The sequence below is a fragment of the Salmo salar genome, chromosome 20 (genome assembly GCF_965601325.2).
Source record: "Salmo salar chromosome 20, fSalSal1, whole genome shotgun sequence".
NCBI classification, from domain to species: Eukaryota; Metazoa; Chordata; class Actinopteri; order Salmoniformes; family Salmonidae; genus Salmo; species Salmo salar.
In genome coordinates, this window is record NC_138310.1 from 71,862,372 (window position 1) to 71,883,488 (window position 21,117).

Sequence of the window (21,117 nt, forward strand, 5' to 3'; positions counted from 1 at the left end):
TTTGTGTGTGTGTTGGCAGGTGATGTGGACCCCAGACTGGGACAGGGGGCAGGTAAGACAGGTGGCTCCAGGGCTGCAGCAGACGTCAGTAGAGAAGCTGCCTCCTCAGGTCCTTCACCAGCAGGGAATCAGCAGACTACTGTTACGTTACAGCCAGGCCAGCCCCTATGACATCCGGTGGGTTAACACACACATACACGGTCACACTTCTTCTGTATATGTGTGTATGAATGTGTCTGTCTGCACTCCCCAGAGAGTTCTCCAGGAGCAATGTGAGTGTGACTCTGTACACAGTCAACGAGCCCTGGCTGTTTTCTGTACTCTGGTGCAGCGGGGTCTCCTCTGTCTCCTCTGAAGCCCCCAACATCCTCAGAAAGGTGCCTTACCCCATCTGGCTCATGGTAAGTCTCCCACAGCACCCTCTAGCACCCCCACCACTACCCCTACACCATTACCCCCACACAATTACTCCTACAGCACCCACACCATTACCCCCACACCATTACCCCTACAGCACCCACACCATTACCCCTACAGCACCCACACCATTACCCCTACAGCACCCACACCATTACCCCTACAGCACCCACACCATTACTCCTGCAGCCCCCACACCATTACTCCTGCAGCCCCCACACCATTAGCCCCACACCATTACCCCTACAGCACCCACACCATTACCCCTACAGCACCCACACCATTACCCCTACAGCACCTACAGCATTACTCCTACAGCACCTACACCATTACTCCTGCAGCCCCCACACCATTACTCCTACACCATTACTCCTACAGCACCTACACCATTACTCCTACAGCACCTACACCATTACTCCTACAGCACCTACACCATTACTCCTACAGCACCTACACCATTACTCCTACAGCACCCACACCATTACCACCACAGCCCCCACACCATTACTCCTACAGCACCCCCACACCATTACGCCTACAGCATCCACATTGCCCCAGGCCCTCTTGGCACTCCTCTCTGGGTTAGCAGACTGACTCCCAGCAGGGAACACTATGTGTGGTGAAGACTACAGAATAGAGCCCATCCTGGGTGAGATTCACATAGAGTTCAGGATAGCACTGCATATTTTACCCACCCTGTCTGTCTCTGTTTGTTAGCTAGTCAATATGGCCACTACCTACACCCACCCTGTCTCTGTTTGTTAGCTAGTCAATATGGCCACTACCTACACCCACCCTGTCTCTGTTTGTTAGCTAGTCAATATGGCCACTACCTACACCCACTTTGTGTCTGTCTGTTAGCTAGTCAATATGGCCACTACCTACACCCCCACCCTGTCTGCCTCTGTCTGTTAGCTAGTCAATATGGCCACTACCTACACCCACTTTGTGTCTGTCTGTTAGCTAGTCAATATGGCCACTACCTACACCCACCCTGTCTGTCTCTGTCTGTTAGCTAGTCAATATGGCCACTACCTACACCCACTTTGTGTCTGTCTGTTAGCTAGTCAATATGGCCACTACCTACACCCCCACCCTGTCTGCCTCTGTCTGTTAGCTAGTCAATATGGCCACTACCTACACCCACTTTGTGTCTGTCTGTTAGCTAGTCAAAATGGCCACTACCTACACCCCCACCCTGTCTGCCTCTGTCTGTTAGCTAGTCAATATGGCCACTACCTACACCCACTTTGTCTATGTCTGTTAGCTAGTCAATATGGCCACTACCTACACCCACTTTGTCTCTCTCTGTCTGTTAGCTAGTCAATATGGCCACTACCTACACCCACTTTGTCTATGTCTGTTAGCTAGTCAATATGGCCACTACCTACACCCACTTTGTCTCTCTCTGTCTGTTAGCTAGTCAATATGGCCACTACCTACACCCACCCTGTCTGCTAGCTAGTCAATATGGTCACTACCTACACCCACCCTGTCTGGTAGTATGGGATCTAGGTGTATGTGGAACTTCTTTAAATTGTCCTTTCACTCCTAGTTACATTATTCTGACTAGAGTATTCTCTTTTGTTAACCTTTTGAATAACTAGTCCGTTATGCATTGAACATTAATTACTGTACCTCAATATTACATCAATTTCAATATTTCATCATTTTAGGAAAGTATGATTTGTTCTAGGTTTGAGTTGTTTTAGGAGACGCTGCGACCTGGTGGTCTAATGCTGCCATGATGTGTTTCAGAGTCCAGATGAATACTGTCTGATCTGGGTCGCTGCTGATCTCATCTCCTTCACTGTAGTTATAGGAATTTTTGTATTCCAAAAGTAAGTCCTCCTTTTCTGCTGATTCTTATTTATTTTATTTTTTTCTCAGGATGTAATTTTTAAATTTAGTACTAGGTAGTAATTAATCTGTGTCTTTACTGGAGATTTATTAGTCAACTGATTTAAAGGAGGAAGAAAGCAGATGCAAGCTATTTTTTTTACTATGCCTACATAGCACTGGGCATGGGAATATTGTCAACTCTCACTCACTCTCTCGCACACACACAATTACCTGTTATTACTGCTGTAGTGCCTCTGGCAGCCTTTACACAGTTAACACATCTCTTCCGCCCTCTGTGTCTGCTTCACACCCTCTCCTTCCACCCAGCGGTGTGTGTTCTACCTCTCTCATTTATTACGTATGGAGTGGTCCTGGGATTCCAACCCACTATCCTGGCATTGCAAGAACCATACACTACCAATTGAGCTACAGAGGACCATCAGGCTCCTGTATATTGTACAAGCACACATTAACAGAACTCTGCATACACAGATTACCGTTATATTACATTAATTAGGGTTTCCCCAAGGGAAGATTAACCATGTATATTTTTTTAAGGTCATTGTTGATCGTCGACAGTGAATCTAATAGTGTTTTCTACACCTTCCTCCCCCAAATAACTTCAGTGAAAGGCAAGAGTCCTTTAGCAGAGGAATACCATCCAGCCAATGGGAATACAATTGTGTAGTGGGTATTCACAGGCCATTTTCCAGCAAGTGTGTTAAAACACAGGGATGGGTGAACCTGTAGTTATTTGATAAAGCTCATTTACAATGTCAACACCGTGGCTTGGAGAATCAGCTGGAGAAGTATCTCTCGTCAACCAAACAATGTTTCCATTTAAGTAACATGAAACCAGAAAGTATGCTTCCTTGAATCTTCTGGAAGACTGTAGGAAGCTGTTCCTATGGGAGTTTCTCTATGCTAAAAGGAATTTCACTTTCCTTCCTGAGCCATAACGCTGTTGTGGGATGGAGGACAGCAGAGCAAGATCTCCATCCTCTAGTCTTATGGTGTGGGGTTTGCTATGCTTAGCAAAGTGCTGGCCGCTGCAGCCTTCTAAACTGACCTCAATCTCTCCACCTTCTTTTGTCCTTGTTCCCTTCTCTTCCTCCTTTTTCTTCTTCCTCCTCTTCTCTGCCTGATGTGCATGCTCCTCTTCTCTGCTGCATTCTGGCATCTCTCAGCTATCACATTATCAGGTAACTGGGTCAACTCTGACCCGCTATGCGTTTCCTTTTTCTCCCTCTTCCGCTCTCCGTTTCCCTTTATTTCTATCTCTGTGTAGCCAATTTTGCTGTATCATTTCATCCTTTCTGTTACGTCATCCTTTAAATCTTAGATCTATCTCTTTTCTTTCTCTCACCTGTATCGTTGTATTTCACTGCTGCCACTTCTCATTCTCCCCACAAGAGGAGAGAATAAATACAAGCGAGACTAGCAGTATTGGCCTTTTAGTGGCAGACAGCATTGCTTTGTCCCTCACAGCACAAATGCTTGTGTTCACTTTTATCCCACTTGAGTTTTACTGTTTACATTATCGACCGAATGACAGTCTGCAAATTAATTATAGAATTGGATTAAACAAGGAAGAGCTCTTTTTCATTTATGGTGTTGATTTGGACAAAAGCTCTGCTTTGCTGTTTTTTTTAAGTGCATTGATGCATTAGCCAAGACACAATATTGCTAATGTAATCATTTAATTTATGTGCCTCTATTTGTTAATTACCATAACAAAATTATATTGTGGAAGTAAATCTTCTTTCCTCCGATATTACTCCAGTTAGTGTTGTGATGCTCAAAGCTAGTCACAACCAATGATGCATATAAACCCTGGATGGCTGATGCTATGTATTGGTCATTAAGAGGCATTGAAGCCACCGGTTGGCCATATTGGCACGCCCTAGTAGACGCAGTCCTTCATAGGAATGAATGGAATTCGACAGTATTTCAATGAAATGTGATCAAGCACAAAATGACATGTATTTAAGTATAAAAAATATATATTTTTATGTTTAGCTCACATTATATAATGTACGAGTATGCATTGAGGTGTCTGCAATAGAATAAATGGGGCAAAAACGAATGTAGACTTTATTAAAGGAATTTCTATAGCTTCCCTACCATTGTAAAACATATTTTGAGAGTGCCAAGATGGAGGCACGGTGGCTTCAACACAGCGCCCCCTATCAGTCATCTAGTGTGTATATATAAATCATTGGTCACAACTAGTCAGTAACGGATCACAAGTTCTTTCAGAGAAGTGGAGAAGTCTTTGGCTCATACTCTGGTACATGTCCTTGTAGATTCAGTACAGCAACCAACTTCAATATCCGTCTGTTTGCTTGGTGTCATTTTGAGGTCAGCCAAATAGAAGTAGAATAATTTGAGGGAAAATGGTGTCCAGGGCCCACACACGTTGACCTAGAGTAGCAATCTCCACGCAAAATGGCCGACACATTTTGACATGCCGTTAGCTCCATATAGGACAGGTCCTTGAGAGCAGAGGCAGCAGTACTGTGGTATGACCAGAGGCTCTATATCAGGGCTCTCAACCCTATTCTTGGAGAGCTATCCCCCTGTTGGTTTTCACGCCAACCCCAGTTGTAACTAACCTGATTCAACTTATCAAACCGCTAATTTTTTTAATCAGGGTTGGAGTGAAAACCTACAGGAGGGTAGCTCTCCAGGAACAAGACTGTAGTGTAAACCTACAGGACGGTAGCGCTCCAGGAACAGGGTTGGAGAACCCTGCTCTATATGACGTCCTGCCCTCTGTGTGACCTTTCCACTCTAGGTGGAGGTTGAGTGGCATGCACAGCTACAACCCTGAACAGATCATGCTGAGTGCCGCGGTCCGGAGGTCCAGCAGAGACCTCAACATCATGAAGGAGAAACTCATCTTCTCCGGTAAGGAAGGACCCCCAGAGAGGAGAGCTGCACGGCCTGTGTTTACTGTATTGTGTGTTTGTTTCTCTGGCTGTGTCCCAGTACTCTGAAATGGCTTCCTCTCCTTTTCTCCTCTCCTTATTTATTTACCACTGATCTGATGACATTGGATAGATGAAGTGGATGCCCGATGGTTTTGGACAGCCATATTGCTTTCACCTATTAATCAGTGGTCACAGAAAAGGAGACAAGGAAAGGCAGCCATTTTAGGAGTGTCTGGGGATGTCAGTGTGTTACCCTATCCCAGCATGCATCTCTCTGAGTGTTTGTAATGTAATTATCCTTCCCAAGGTCAACCGCAGTAGCAGTCTCAACCTGTGTGTGTGTGTGACCTGCACTCCTCTCCACCTCCACTCCTCTTCATCCTGCCATCTCTCCATCCTCCTCTACCTGCTGTGACCATTCCTTCGACCATTCCATCCCTCCCTTCCCCTCTCTCTCTGCCTGCCCCGCCTTCCCCCCTCTCCTCCCCAATCACCCACCAGAGACCCGTGTCATTTAAAAGGTGCCTAGAGAGCCCACTGAGACCCACCAGCCTCTCCTGGTGGGTGGTGAAAGGTACGTCTGATGATGCGAGGGTCTTCAATGACCATCAGTCAGTCCAAACCACTCTAGAATAATCACTTAGAAGAGATAAGTGGTGACATACAGAGCAAAGAGAACCTATGGGATTTCTCTGGTCTGTTTTGGATGATCTGTGTATTGATGTGGTCTGTGTTGTACACTATCAGTGAAATACCCTGTGAACACTGACTGATGTCCCTTCTCTCTTCTGCCTCCCAGAGGTGAGCAATGGTGTGGGCAGTGCTGAGGACATGTACATGGAGAATGGCTTCGACTACTACAACAACGAAGGCATCTCCCATTGACTCTCACTCTCCTAATGTGAATCTACTGAAAGACACCTGACTCTACTAGCATGTGGAAACTGAGTAAATTAAGACTTCCAAGTGACTGTCTTGTGATTGGCTTATCTGTTATGATTACTCTTGTTTTACTCAGTGTATCCAGATAGTTATTGGTTTGTTCCTCCGACTGACTGATTGACAGGCTGCTGTATTGCTGAAGAATCCAAGGCAAGCACCACCCATTGCTTTGTACATTCTGTAAATAGGGTTGTTTTTGCTTGTTATATACAATGTGGGACTAAATGCACTTTTTATTGATGAACTGATTGATTCGTCAGATCTGTGGCCTCTTCTCCTCACCTCTGTGGGCAAACTTTTTGGCTCGAGTTCCACATCAGGATTTCAAAATTCAGTGGAGGGTTGTGCATTTTTTTTTTTTACCAATTTGTTTGTCAATCTATTTGCTGGCCAGAAAAAGGGCAATTATTTGAAAATATATTGGTCCATTTATATATATATATATATATATATATATTTTACTTAAACCTCCCGTGTGCTGGGATTGAATGGGTTCATGGGCCGGATCTGGCCCTCGGCCGTAGTTTTTCCCACCCCTGCTCTAGATGCTTTGGAGCCGCTTCCCCCCCCCCCCCCCATGCTTATTTGTTTGTTTCTACACTGTTATTTGGATTTCTTGCAGTCACTTTATAGCACAGCCAATTCTTATTATTTACAGGAATTACTATTTGTGCAGTATGCTCCTTTTTCTTGCCTTTGGGCGGTATTATAATTTATAGGAACAAAAAGAACATGAACAAGCTGTTTACAGAAGTCCTGCCTTCCCAGACTGAAATAGTTACATGATGTAAGATAATGATTTGAATAGATGTTTTGAACAGCATTTCCATCATCCAAGCATACAATATTAAGTGACTTGTGGAGCTGTGCTGTCTCGGGCCGGGCTTGTGTTCAGGCAGAACTGATGTTTACTCAGTGTTTTTGCGATGTTTTCAGTTCATTGTGAATGTGTTTTGATTTTTAAATGATGTGTACAGTGCATGTATTATGGCAGTAGAGATTTCACCCCTACCCTCAGTGTGCAGTCCTACATGGAGTGTGTACATATTACAGATGTTATGGCTGGCTGAGCATTATATTGGAAATGTCATCCTGATTATGTATAATAATAGCAATAGTGTTGAAAAGTTTATGAAAGTAATTTAAATACTTGGCCGACCCAACTTCTCAATGGCATTTGAACTCGTGGTGTTTGAAAAGCGAAGTGCATCAAATCAATTGGTTTCTATAGGGGAACATCAAAGGGTGTGTGTTATATTAACTGTGAAAATAAACCTGGAGGCTGTTGGAGGGATGACGCTGAGTATCAAGAGTTCAAACCGGGTCAAGGAATGGATAGACTTGTTAATTTACTCCTTTGGTATTTGTGTGCCTCAGAAGTCAACATTAAAATGCTTCTGATACCGAAGTGATATCCTTTTGATTTTTTTTGTTGGTGGGGTGCAGAGTATTTTCTAGCTAGAACATAACTAACAAACCATTTAGGTTGGCGTTACTGCTGACTGTAGATTTAGCTCATGTCAACCATATTCCTACTGAATGTGAATGCTTGATGTACAGTGGCTGAAATTAAAATGGATTCAATTTAGATTGTCACTGGCCTACACACAAAATACCCATAATGTCAGTGGAATGTTTTTACAAATGAAATTAAAAGCTGAAATGTCTTGAGTCATGTATTCAACCCCTTTTGTTATGGCAAGTCTAAATAAATTCAGGAGTAAAAGTCACATGGACTAAATCCAGGTGTGCAAAGCTCTTAAACTCACCAAGAAAGACGCAAATATTGTAACAAGTACATTTGGTTTATGTATTTCATTTGCAAACATTTCTAAAAACATGTCTTCATTTTCATGGGGTATTGTGTGTAAAAATCTGTGGCGTACAGCAGGTCAGCCACCAGGGGGAGACTCGTCGAGGCGATGTCTCCATCTGATGGACGTGCCAGGACTAATTGGGGCTGATTGCTCACCAGCTGTGCAAGGCCCATAAAGCTGCCAGAAGGGCAGCACACAGGAGGAATGGGGGGAAGAAAGGACTCCAGTGGTATTGTTGACAGTTGCAGAGGTAAGAAGAGGGAGTTCAGTTTTGTACCAGACCTGGAATACCGGAAGACAGCATCCCGGAGAGGGTCTCATAGGGGAGACCTATCCTTTTTCATCTAATCCTTCTCTGTCTGATATGGGTAAAGGTCTTGACCAAACCCCCTGGTCTGCCACACTATTTAATCCAGGCTGTAACACAACGTGGAATATTTTCTGAAGGCACTGTGTTATATTACTGGCCCATGCCAGTAACTAACACCATTGTGGATCTCTGTTATACTGATATTTTTTTCCCTCAATTATGGATTGAGGTGGCAGGTAGCCTAGTGGTTTGAGTGTTGGGCCAGTAACCAAAAAGTTGCTAGATCGAATCCCAGAGCTGACAAGGTAAAATCTGTCATTCTGCCCCTGAACAAGGCAGTTAACCCACTGTTCCTAGGCTGTCATTGTAAATAATGTTCTTAACTGACTTGCCTAGTTAAATAAACTATGATGTTACCACATTGCTGAAGAAGCTAGTGATAATTGTAAATGGATTTTGCAAGATTTTAACACTCGATGTGCTGGGAACATTATCACAAATGTTATTTTTATTTAACTTCCACCTGCACTAGAAAGTCAGTCTGTCATGAAATGAGGACCGCATCTGAATGTTGATTTTTCCCCTTACCTCAGTGGCAATCTCTGTTTGAATGGATTTGTTTGTAATGAAGAAAATACAATTTTCACTACAGAAATTCAATAATGGTATTTAGGGAAATTCTGAATTTTTTTTGTTGAAAAGCAGCATGTAGTTCAAGCAGATATCTGATGCGGCCATATGAGAGGGGTGCTTTGAAGAATATAAGCAAAACGTGCAGTACAAAAATATCTTAAATTACATACTCATAAATTCCTATAGCATATCGCTTCAGAGAACTGAAATTAGTACATTATGAGGCACGTTCAACAAGGAATGCATTCAAAAAGGTAAAGGTATACAGTATTTACATTTGTCTGCTGCATCAGCCCTGACTACACTGGTATTTTGGAATGTACATTTCATACATGAGATAATTAGAATTGACTAATGATAGTAAATGATCAAGCAACATGTTTGTTCTCCAATGCCAGGGGCTCTCACAGCCACTAGCATTACTCTACAACCAGCGGTCTTGTGGCACACGGTAACACAGCCACTAGCATTACTCTACAACCAGCGGTCTTGTGGCACACGGTAACACAGCCACTACCATTACTTTACAACCAGCGGTCTTGTGGCACACGGTAACACAGCCACTACCATTACTTTACAACCAGCGGTCTTGTGGCACACGGTAACACATCTAACAGGCGCCTTGGGTCTTTTTATGGCACTTAAATAAGTACTTCTATATACAGGTAGCTTAGTGGTTAAGAGCGTTGGGCCAGTAACCAAAGGGCCCTGGTTTGAATCCCCAAGCCGACAAGGTGAAAATTGTCGACGTGCCCTTGAGCAAGGTGCTTAATCCTAATTGCTCCTGTAAATCACTCTTATCCAGAGTGTCTGCTAAATGACTAAAATGTAAAATATAGAAGTACTAAATGTCAGACCGTGTACTCTGATTCTTATAATGCAATTGCACCAGAATGATGATGCTGGCTAACAAGTATCATTTTCAAAGTGCAATATTTATGCCCCTTATTTTGACAATTCATCAGTTATCCAATACAAAACCGACATCTCGCAAAGCTGAACATAGGCTACTGCTTGAATGTAACGCTAGTAACAATATGTGCAAAAATATTTGGTCCAAAACTTTAATAGAATACTGCCCTAGTCAATAGGACTGGTAGTTCTTCATATCAGGTGACTTAAAAGCACAGAACCTAACAGTACAGCTCCACACAACCACAGCAGCTCTCTGAAAAGGCAGAAGAGTGTTGTCATCCACTGAAAAACAAATACTCCTAATGTGCTGTACCCACCCACCCCCATGCAGTACAAACACGCTCGCACACATGCAGACATTCACTAGAAATAAATAAATAAATAGCTGACGGTGTATTGGCTGGTCACAGTTCTGTAGAAAAAGGTCGTTCCCTGAATTGAATACCATTTCAATCTACCACAGTTGGTCCAATAAATTAGGCCAGCCGTAAACAAGTGATGGTGTAATTTGAGCTTCTTTGTGAGAATATATCCCAGTATCTATTATTAGAGCTGAAGAAGATCATATTTTAACCTCAAGAGTACTGCACACATGGAGAAGGACAATTAACAGTTAAAATGCAGACCATCCTTAAATATAGCAAGTCTCTGTCTGGTGGCATCCTTATGCCCCTTGCCACCTCTCTAGACTAGATCAATTGAAGTTGGTCTTGCGGATGTGTCTGTTGGGGATCTCTATAGCGCTGACCTGTAGGGGCCAGGAGCCCCCCATGATGCCAGCCTGGATGGCCACCCCGGTCACCACTGCCAAGTCTGGGTCCACCGAGGTGTTGGGCTCCTTCCCAAAGTACTCACTGATCAGCTTCCTGATCCTAGGGATGCGGGTGGAGCCTCCCACCAGAACTATCTCATCCACCTCCTCCTTCCCCAGGTGGCCCTCGGCCAGCACTGTCTCTACAGGTGCCAGAACCTTCTGAAAGAGGTCGCTGTTCAACTCTTCAAACAGCTCACGGGTGATGACTGCTTGGAAGATGACTGGGATTGGGTCCTTGGCGGGCCCCTGTGGTGGTTTCTTGGGGTCCCCTTGGGGCTCCAGGTGCAGGCGTACCCTGAGGTGGGCACTGGGCTGCAGGGTTAGGTTGAGTTTGGCAATCTCCACAGCCTGGCGGAGGCGGTGGATGTCCTCTTTGAGGGTGGGGGGAACGCCGTACTGCTGGCGGACCCTCTCCATGGTGTACTGGAGCAGCCTCTGGCTGAAGTCCTGCCCTCCCAGCTTGTTGTTACCTAGGAAACAAGGGTCATTCTCTGAGTCCAAGCATACTATTCATCTGTTAGTTGTATTGGGATAAATTCCATTTAAATTCATTATCATGTATGGTTTGAAATGGTCCTCCAACTATACTGAACAAAAATATAAACGCAACATATAAAGTGTTGTTGGTCCCTTGTTTCATGAGCTGAAATAAAAGATCCCAAAAATGTTACATATGCACAAAAAGCTTATTTCACTCCAATTTTGTTTACATCCCTGTTAGTGAGCATTTCTCATTTGCCAAGATAATACATCCACCTTACAAGTGTGGAATATCAAGGAGGTGATTAATGAGCATGATCATTTCACAGGGGCATCTTGTGCTGGGGACAAAAAAGGCCACTCTAAAATGTGCAGTTTTGGCACACAACACAATGCCACAGACAACTCATGTTTTGAGTGAGCGTGCAATTGGCTTACTGACTGCAGGAATGTCCACCAGAGCGGTTGCCAGATAATTGAATGTTAATGTCTCTACCATAAGCCGCCTCTAATGTCATTTTAGAGAATTTGGCAATGCGTCCAACCGGCCTCACAACTGCAGACCACGTGTAACCACACCAGCCAGCTTCTTTACCTGCGGGATCATCTGAGACCAGCCACCCAGACAGCTGATGAAACTGAGGAGTATTTCTGTCTGTAATAATGTCCTTTTGTGGGGAAAAACTAATTCTGATTGGCTGGGCCCACCCATTGCTGTGCCCCTGGCCAGTCATGTGAAATCCATAGAGTAGGGCCTAAAGAATTGATTTCAATTGACTGATTTCCTGATATGAACTGTAATCATTGAAATTGTTGTCTTTATATTTTTGTTCAGTATACAATATGGCAAATGTTCCACTTGTACTGCCCAATTTAATTCCAGAACATTTGAGTCATTTAGCAGACACTCTTATCCAGAGTGACTTACAGGAACAATTATGGTTAAGTGCCTTGCTCAAGGGCATATAGACAGATTTTTCACCTAGTCAGCTCTGGGATTCGAACCAGCGACCTTTTGGTTACTAGCCTAACGCTCGGCTACCTGCCACCCTACCTACCAGAAGAGAAATGAAAGTGACACCAACTAAACCATGCGTAACTACAACATGATAAGGAGTTGATTAGTGTCCTACCTGCCATGGCTCTGGTGAGGAACATGCCCCCTTGTTTATTGAGCAGAGAGACGTCCAGCGTTCCTCCTCCCAGGTCTACCACCAGCACGTTGAACACGTCCACCTTGTGTAACCCGTACGCCATTGCTGCAGCCGTGGGCTCGTTGATCACACGCAAGATGTCCAGTCCTGTGTGGTGTAAACAGAACAATCATATGTTAGTTACAGTTCTTACAGTGGGTAGTGTAGATTTTGTCATCAGAATTGTTTAATTAGCTTTTTACATGCAGAAGTGTTATATATTGCCTGCCTTTCATCTACACATAGGAGAGGAATCAAAGATCAGTTATCAAAATATTTGTAATCAGTAAAAAAAAGAAACAATTGTGAGCTCAGCTCGCCTAAAACTACCTGTCTTTCACTTACACAATGTGGAGGAACCAGAAAGATCAGTTTTAAGATAGGAATTATTTGCAGTTTGGTTGTTTTCACTTAAACAACAACAAAAAACACCTCAGAGCAGGCTCAACTTGCGTGACTGCTCAGTTTACATGCCCCAGGTAATAGGGCAACCCTTAATGTCAATCCCTGTATGATAAACTGTTTCTTAATGAGAATACAATAAAAACCTATACAGTGTAAGTAATTCCTGTAGCAGTGTTTACACATCATAATTGTATGACTGTTGATACAGTATTGCCAGACAGAGACTGACCGGCCAGGTTGGCAGCCCTGATGGTATAGTTCCTCTGTCTATCATCAAACTCAGCAGGGACAGAGATAACAGCCCTTTTGATGGGGACACCCAGGTGATGCTCCGCCATCTTCCTCATCTTCAGCAGCAGCCGAGAACCAATGAACTCGGGAGTAACTGTGAACGTCTGGTTGGTGGTGACCAAGAACTCTGCACTGCCATTCTTATTTATCACCTGAAAGAAAGGTATGTTATTACTAATGAAAGTCAGCAGTCATTGATATAGCATATTTATACACCTGCAATCACAAAGCTTATGTATCCAAATGCTAATGCTGTATTCAATCATTTTCACTGTGGTGTATTGACTGTCAAAGTAACTACATCAGTATGTACTGTACAGTTGAAGTTGGAAGTTTACATACACTTAGGTTGGAGTCATTAAAACTCATTTTTCAACCACTCCACAAATTTCTTGTTAACAAACTATAGTTTTGGAAAGTCGGTTAGGACATCTACTTTGTGCATGACACAAGTAATTTTTCCAACAATTGTTTACAGACAGATTATTTAACTTATAATTCACTGTATCACAATTCCAGTGTGTCAGAAGTTTACATAGACTAAGTTGACTGTGCCTTTAAACAGCTTGGAAAATACCAGAAAATGTCATGGCTTTAAAAGCTTCTGATAGGCTAATTGACATCATTTGAGTCAATTGGAGGTGTACCTGTGGATGCATTTCAAGGCCTACCTTCAAAAACTCAGTTCATCATGTGAAAATCAAAGGAAATCAGCCCAGACCTCAGAAAATAAATTGTAGACCTCCACAAGTCTGGTTCATCCTTGGGAGCAATTTCCAAACGCCTGAAGGTACCATGTTCATCTGTACAAACAATAGTACACAAGTATAAACACTGTGGGACCACGCAGCCGTCATACCACTCAGGAAGGAGACGCGTTCTGTCTCCTAGAGATGAACGTACTTTGGTACGAAAAGTGCAAATCAATCCCAGAACAACAGCAAAGGACCTTGTGAAAATGCTGGAGGAAACAGGTACAAAAGTATCAATTTCCACAGTAAAACGAGTCCTATATCGACATAACCTGAAAGGCCGCTCAGCAAGGAAGAAGCCACTGCTCCAAAACCGCCATAGAAAAGCCAGACTACGATTTGCAACTGCACATGGGGTCAAAGATCGTACTTTTTGGAGAAATGTCCTCTGGTTTGATCAAACAAAAATAGAACTGTTTGGCCATAATGACCATTGTTATGTTTGGAGGAAAAAGGGGGAGGCTTGCAAGCCGAAGATCACCATCCCAACCGTGAAACACGGGGGTGGCAGCATCATGTTGTGGGGGAGCTTTGCTGCAGGAGGGGCTGGTGCACTTCACAAAATAGATGGCAACATGAGGAAGGAAAATGATGTGGATATATTGAAGCAACATCTCAAGACATCAGTCAGGAAGTTAAAGCTTGGTTGCAAATGGGTCTTCCAAATGGACAATGACCCCAAGCATACTTCCAAAGTTGTGGCAAAATGGCTTAAGGACAATAAAGTCAAGGTATTGGAGTTGCCATCACAAAGCCCTGACCTCAACCCTTTAGAAAATTTGTGGACAGAACTGAAAAAGCGTGTGTAAGCAAGGAGACCTACAAACCTGACTCAGTTACACCAGCTCTGTCAGGAGAAATGGGCCAAAATTCACCCAACTTATTGTGGGAAGGTTGTGGAAGGCTACCTGAAACGTTTGACCGAAGTTAAACAATTTAAAGGCAATGCTACCAAATACTAATTGAGTGTATGTAAACTTCTGACCCACTGGGAATGTGATGAAAGAAATAAAAGCTGAAATAAATGATTCTTTACTATTATTCTGACATTTCACATTCTTAAAATAAAGTGGTGATCCTAACTGACCTAAGACAGTGAATTTTTACTAGGATTAAATGTCAGGAATTGTTTAAAACTGAGTTTAAATGTATTTGGCTAAGGTGTACGTAAACGTCCGACTTCGACGGTATGTACTGTACCTTGAATGGATAGCGAGCACTTTCCTGCTCGAGGAGCTCTTGTTCGAATATTTTTCCAATAAACCGCTTGGCATCATAGATGGTGTTTTGAGGATCATTGTCGGCCAGATTCTGACCCTCGTAACCGGCGAGAACTTCGGTAAGGGTGAACGACACCGTACTAGGAATGCTCTTCCGCCCCTCCTCATCCCCTATCACCTCCACATCCCCGGTACCCGGGTGGAATACTCCCACCGAGCAGAAAGTGGTCCCCAGATCTAGGCCGATTACCTTTGGTTTCGGTGGAGGCAGATAATGTTGGCCCAAATAGCCAGCTAGAAAAAGAGCCAGAATGACCGATCCTGCGACACGGAAGATATAGAAAAGACGTGGGTTTAGGTATGGATGTTGTTTACGTAACTAGGTCGTAATTAGCCTACTTATTTACATATTCACTCAGCGTTGACAGTTTTACACATTTTCAGCTAATTGACTGCTAATAATGATTTAGGTAGCAACTAACCAGTTACCGGTAACTTGTCAGCCCACTTGCTAGCTAGCTAAACAGCTGGTTACACAACAACAAGCACACGTTACGGTTAAATCTTACTTACCGATCATAGACATTTCCCCAGCCATTGTCAAGTATTGATCACCCCCGAACTGAGATGTAGTAAAACATCTAGACTAATCTGTTGTCACCGCTTGACGGTCGTCACTAGTTACCATAGCCATTAAGTCATAAACCCCGCCTATTTGTAACATGTATCTTCTTAAAATGTGATTTTAAACCTAATCCTTAACCACACCGCTAACCTTATGACTAACCAGATCCTTAAATTAAGAGCAAAAATACATTTTATTTTATCATTCATTTTTACGATATATGATTTTGTGACTGTGGTAGCTAGTAGAAACTTCTCTTGACGGATTGTGCATTCAGAATAATGTGGACGAGCCACAGAACGACACGTCACCATTGTAATGTGGTAAAATGTTTCTGGGTAACGTAGTCCAATCCATTCGTTATCGCTTATACATACACGGGATGAGAAAGCAAAGTAACAACCTTTCCCATGAACATTAGTCATATATGACGTATTGAAATATGTGTTCAGTGTCGCAACATTTTGAGGTTTCGCATTGCCTTGCTCTCTTCACATTTTGCTTGAAATTATATTATAAATTATACATTCATTACAAATTAACGGAGTAGTTAGACTAATGACAGATGACTCTTGATGCATAAATACTTTATTAATGTGTGACATATTGCACTTACAGTATATTCAGTTCTACAAGTCTGTACATTTTGTTAAACCAGGATCGTTAAAAAATATATGTACAAACTCCTGCCCACGCACACACACACACTTGTTTTACTGTCCTTGTTGGGACCAAACAATTAATTCCCATTAAAATCCTATTTTTCCTAACCCCTAACCTTAACCCCGAACACCTAACCCTAATCCCCTAAATCTAAAATAGCCTCCTTCTGGTCCCCACAATGATAGTACAACCAAACACACGTCATAGTTTCCAGCACAATACACAAAAAAACAAGATATCATTTGTCATAAATATTTTGTCAGGTGTGTCAAACTCATTCCATGGAGGGCCTAGTGTCTGCAAGGTTTTTTTTTCTTTCAATTAAGCCCTAGATGAGGGGAGTTCCTTACTAATTAGTGACCTTAATTCATCAATCAAGTGCAAGGGAGGAGCGAGAACCCGCAGCTCTCCGTGGAATGAGTTTGATCCCTGTGCTTTATGTGAATTAATAGATTAAAGAAAAAGGTTCATAAATGGAGGCTTATAAGGAGGAACAAATTCATTGGTTTTAAGAAAAATTGCCTACATGTAACATTTAATTAATGAAATCCCACTTTGTTAAACCAAATACAGACGAGGTAAACTTGGTGAGCCATCGTAATTTACATGTCAAAACGTAATAGTTAATAAACTTTATACTGGTATGTTAATTAGGATAGTGCAGCCTATCAGTGTGTGACTGGTTGGCTCTCTGTGTCCTCTTTGCTGTTTTCAGAGCACTCTGATGGAATAAAGCAGCCTGAGTCTCTGGGACAGTCACTCTTCTCCTCCTTCAGGCTGTGTGATGAAGAGGGCTCCTTACTCTCCCTCACATCATCGCCTGCGAACCCAAGAACAAAACAGTCTGGTTGGTTGGATCCTCAGACACCTGCGGGTTGCAAGGTTGTCTGCCCCGATCCAAGTCAATTAAAATGAATTAGGGTTGCAATTCTCACACCATCTAAATGGAATTAAGCTTGATTTAATGACTACATTCCTTCCTGGCTGGTAACCTCTGCCAGGGTAATCCAACAGCCAGCCACGATATCTGGTTCAGCCAAGGTGGCAGTGCCATTGTTTGGTCAGGAACTAGCCCACAGATACGATATCTGATTTAGCCAGGGTGGCAGTGCCATTGTTTGGTCAGGAACTAGCCCACAGCCACGATATCTGGTTCAGCCAGGGTGGCAGTGCCATTGTTTGGTCAGGAACTAGCCCACAGCCACGATATCTGGTTCAGCCAGGGTGGCAGTGCCATTGTTTGGTCAGGAACTAGCCCACAGATACGATATCTGATTTAGTCAGGGTGGCAGTGCCATCTGTTCTGTCCGAAATTAGCCCAAACACACATATATGACCTTAATTTAGACCAACATTATTGGTGTTATGCGAGGACACAAACATTAATAAGCCTTATGCTAATTGAATGCATCCTGTTTTGTAAGCAGCTGACAGAAACTGGCTAGTATTGTTCATTTCTTAATCTGAATTGGAGACCTATCTTTCTGTTTCATTTGTGTTTCAGAGCCTTACAGTGTTTTTTAGAGGATTAGAATAGAGGAAGACACTGTGCTCTCTCTGACAGGTGTCAACTCTGCCGGATGGGCACGTCTTAAATAATAGCAGTTATAAGCATCTGCTAATCATAACACACAAAAATCAAGATGTTCCTTTCTGAGTGTAGTGCTGCGTTGCACAAAATGTCTGTGGTACAATTGGCCATTTCCTTTACCCCAGTAAAAATCCAGTAGGGTTAGGCTACAGTAGAAATTGGTTTTGCTACTCACTCTCTGTATATCTGCAGTCTGCAGCAGCCAGCAGCCTGCCTCTGTGTTCTGGATTCATCACGTTCAGCTCTATAAGGTGTTTCTCCTGCAGGTGCCTCAGGTCCTCTACTGTCTGGTAGCCATTCAGAAGCAGTGCAGATGCATACTCCTGGAATAAACAAGACATATTTCCATTGTCAATGTCATCTCATCTACCTTTCATAATCTTATACTAATTTGTTCACCATTTAGTGCTTTAGGTTATGTTTATGCATATTATTATTATTATAATTTTTTTTTGGGGGGGGGGGGTAATTGAGACAACAACGTTCTCAATACTGTGTGTCTGGTAGTGTTGAGGGACACTTGACATTGTTTTCTCAGTGTAGGTTTCATTGGTTACTGGAAAGAAAAAATGTGGCTGCATTTGGCAGTCATTTTAACAGGCCATGGCTAGATCCAGCTTTTGTCAAATTAACAGTCAAAGACAACATTTTTAAAATTTTAGCTAACCCTAACCCTTTTCCTAACCTTAACCTAATTCTCCTAACCTGCTAGGTTAATTTTCCAAACATGCTATGAAAAGTCAAATCTGAAGTTAATTTGACAAAAGCTAGATCCCTTCTAGCCATAACCTCTGAGCCCTCACCTCTAGATGAAGACGCTCCAGTAGTTCCAGTAGTGTCTTTGGTCGTGGTCTCTTGCTCATCCTCTGAGGCCTGATCTTTGGCGCCTCCTCCTCGCTCTCTTTCTCCATGAGCATGTCAACGTAGATGAACTTGAAGTTGCCCACTTTGTAGTTCAGCATCCCTGTCCATATGCCCATGGGAGGTTTACTGATGATGCTGATAATGTCTCCAACCTGGCAAGAGACATCAAGAGATTTCATGAATCATACATACAGATTAATGAAACAGCTTTTAACAACATCTTTTATGACATTTCACATTACCCCAATCTAAAGGCATTATCTTCTGTCTACCTTGAGTTTGAGGGAGTCAGTGTCATATGGGCTGGGAACAAAGTCTGTGTGGACCCGTGCTCTACCACAGAAGTGTCCGTTGTAGGAGCCGTTCTCTTCTAGTCTCAGATTGTCTCTGGTACTGGAGCCATTTGAGAGGCAGGCCACACTACCTGAGCCTACAGGGGACAAGACATCACAGTATGATTACACTGCACAGATTTATCCCTGGACTATGAAAAAAAGTAACCTTTATTTAACTAGGCAAGTCGGTTAACACCAAATTCTTATTTATAATGACGGCCTACCGGGGAACAGTGGGTTAACTGCCTTGTTCATGGGCAGAACGACATATTTTTACCTTGTCAGCTCAGGGATTTGATCCAGCAACCTTTCAGTTACTGGCCCAACGCACTAACCACGAGGCTACCTGCCGCCCCTATCCTTGTGTATCCTTGTGTTGGAGGGAAGGTTACAAGCCTATGATAATATTGTAATATAATAGTAATGATATGGTAATACAATGGTAAAATAAAACGCATGAAAACACATCACATTTGCTTATTCTTAATTTACAAACGTGCATCTTCATTTACAGACTTGTATGAGGGGAGACATGACTTTGTGTTGACATCCCTGTGGAGAAGACTTACTGGAGGAGCTCTGTCCACTGTACAGGCTCTCCAGAGAGTTGTTGGTCTTTTCAGAGCCTTTCTCTAACGGAGGACTGCACTCTGTTTCCTCTTCTAGGTCTCTGTCAGTGTCTTCACCCTACATGTGGAAATACAAGATGGACAAGCCACTATGTGAGTCAGCCAAACTGATTATGATTCCTTACTATATACTGTACATAACTGTGCCATTTATATAAGGAAGTGCCATTGAGTTAACAATTCAACATAGACACTTGCAAATACTGACCAGGTTGATGGATACTATTTTGTCACTTAGACCTAATTTCAACACAAATTGAGTCTTGCTTGGCCAGACTTATTTTACAAGAGTATTCTTATGACATAGGTAGACATCACAATGTTGCATTTGAGGATGTGGGTTATAGCCAGTCAGAGAGGAAAGATACAATCTTTTAAGAGCCTCTAGATGCTTTGATACACTATGCAGAATACTAAGTTCTGTATAGGAGGAAGAGGCAGTCTGTAGTGTGACTCACAGCTTCCTCAGAGAAGATTTTGGAGTGCTTCTTGCCCATCTTCCTGCGCATGGTCAGAGAGATGGCCTTCATCTTCTTCCCCAGGCTGCCTTGTTTGGTCTGATCAGAACTCTCACAGCCAGACTCCTCTGCCACTGTTGTTCCATTTTCCTCTAGTCTGGCTGGTGATGGTTGTCTGATGCCCTCAAATCGCCCAAAACTAGTGGAGCGCTGCATGGAGAGATTACAGATGTCAGAATGAATGTGTGTTTACTACAGCGGCAGCAGGAGTCAGGACCCAATCTGGAACATTATGCAATGCATGTTGCACCCCCATCCCACCCAATCACTATGTGTTTATGATTTCCTTTTATTTGTTTCATATTAGGCTAATGAAGGACCACTTCCGTGGTAATGAATTATGTTCTCCTACTCCCTTGATTTACAGGAATACTGTGCTATTGTATTGAGCAATGTATCTTGAGCCTAGAAGTCTGGCACATGAGGCTACTTGAACTCAATCTCAATTGCACTATGAATGTATCTCTATCATGATGAGCTTGTGAGGTACAGTTCATAGATTTTTCAAAGTTTTCATGAACCTAAAAGTATTTCTAATCTGTCCAAATTCTGGTATCTCCACATCAGAGCACCAAAATAATTATATAAATGAATAATCCCAGTAAATCCCTATTAAAATATCAGAACCATACACTCGGCAGCAATCTAGGGAACCTTTTGAGTAATCTGACGGACCTCCCCCTTTTTACAACTTTGACCATATACAGTTGAAGTCGGAAGTTTACATACACCTTAGCCAAATACATTTAAACTCAGTTTTGCATTGCCTTTAAATTGTTTAACTTGGGTCAAACGTTTCGGGTAGCCTTCCACAAGCTTCCCACAATAAGTTGGGTGAATTTTGGCCCATTCCTCCTGACAGAGCTGGTGTAACTGAGTCAGGTTTGTAGGTCTCCTTGCTCACACGCTTTTTCAGTTCTGCCCATAA

At 42.9% G+C, this 21,117-nt stretch overlaps 3 protein-coding genes across 7 annotated transcripts in view; 1 reads left to right on the forward strand and 2 right to left on the reverse strand.

The window, feature by feature from the left end:
* LOC106581279 (glycerophosphodiester phosphodiesterase domain-containing protein 5) overlaps window positions 1-7,542 on the forward strand; it is a 76,395-nt gene extending 68,853 nt beyond the window's left edge. For 2 of the 5 annotated variants that reach the window (XM_045703905.2, XM_045703906.2), the window contains 6 exons: window positions 20-177; window positions 254-401; window positions 2,176-2,258; window positions 3,447-3,461; window positions 5,057-5,169; window positions 5,992-7,542. In XM_045703905.2, coding sequence (XP_045559861.1) covers window positions 20-177; window positions 254-401; window positions 2,176-2,258; window positions 3,447-3,461; window positions 5,057-5,169; window positions 5,992-6,077 — 603 coding nt within the window. In that variant the 3' untranslated portion in view covers window positions 6,078-7,542. Of the gene's footprint in view, window positions 1-19; window positions 178-253; window positions 402-2,175; window positions 2,259-3,446; window positions 3,462-5,056; window positions 5,170-5,499; window positions 5,767-5,991 lie in introns of all 5 variants that reach the window. The other 3 variants (XR_006761017.2, XR_006761019.2, XM_045703907.2) reach the window with 3 other exon arrangements.
* Window positions 7,543-7,923: 381 nt separating this feature from the next.
* stch (Stress 70 protein chaperone microsome-associated 60 kDa protein) lies at window positions 7,924-15,574 on the reverse strand. The gene is made up of 5 exons (NM_001173929.1): window positions 15,538-15,574; window positions 14,945-15,285; window positions 12,931-13,144; window positions 12,237-12,404; window positions 7,924-11,093 (listed from the first exon to the last, which is right to left on the reverse strand). The coding sequence occupies exons 1-5, from the start codon at window positions 15,560-15,562 to the stop codon at window positions 10,504-10,506; spliced, it is 1,338 nt and encodes a 445-aa protein (NP_001167400.1). The 5' UTR covers window positions 15,563-15,574; the 3' UTR covers window positions 7,924-10,503.
* A 585-nt stretch (window positions 15,575-16,159) lies between these two features.
* The window catches only part of LOC106581244 (uncharacterized), a 28,491-nt gene continuing 23,533 nt past the window's right edge, over window positions 16,160-21,117 (reverse strand). Inside the window, exons 11-16 of the mRNA XM_014163165.3 lie at window positions 20,130-20,339; window positions 19,612-19,729; window positions 18,980-19,137; window positions 18,647-18,859; window positions 18,019-18,166; window positions 16,160-17,072 (exon numbers count right to left, since the gene is read on the reverse strand). Coding sequence (XP_014018640.3) covers window positions 16,921-17,072; window positions 18,019-18,166; window positions 18,647-18,859; window positions 18,980-19,137; window positions 19,612-19,729; window positions 20,130-20,339 — 999 coding nt within the window. The 3' untranslated portion in view covers window positions 16,160-16,920. The remainder of the gene's footprint in view (window positions 17,073-18,018; window positions 18,167-18,646; window positions 18,860-18,979; window positions 19,138-19,611; window positions 19,730-20,129; window positions 20,340-21,117) is intronic.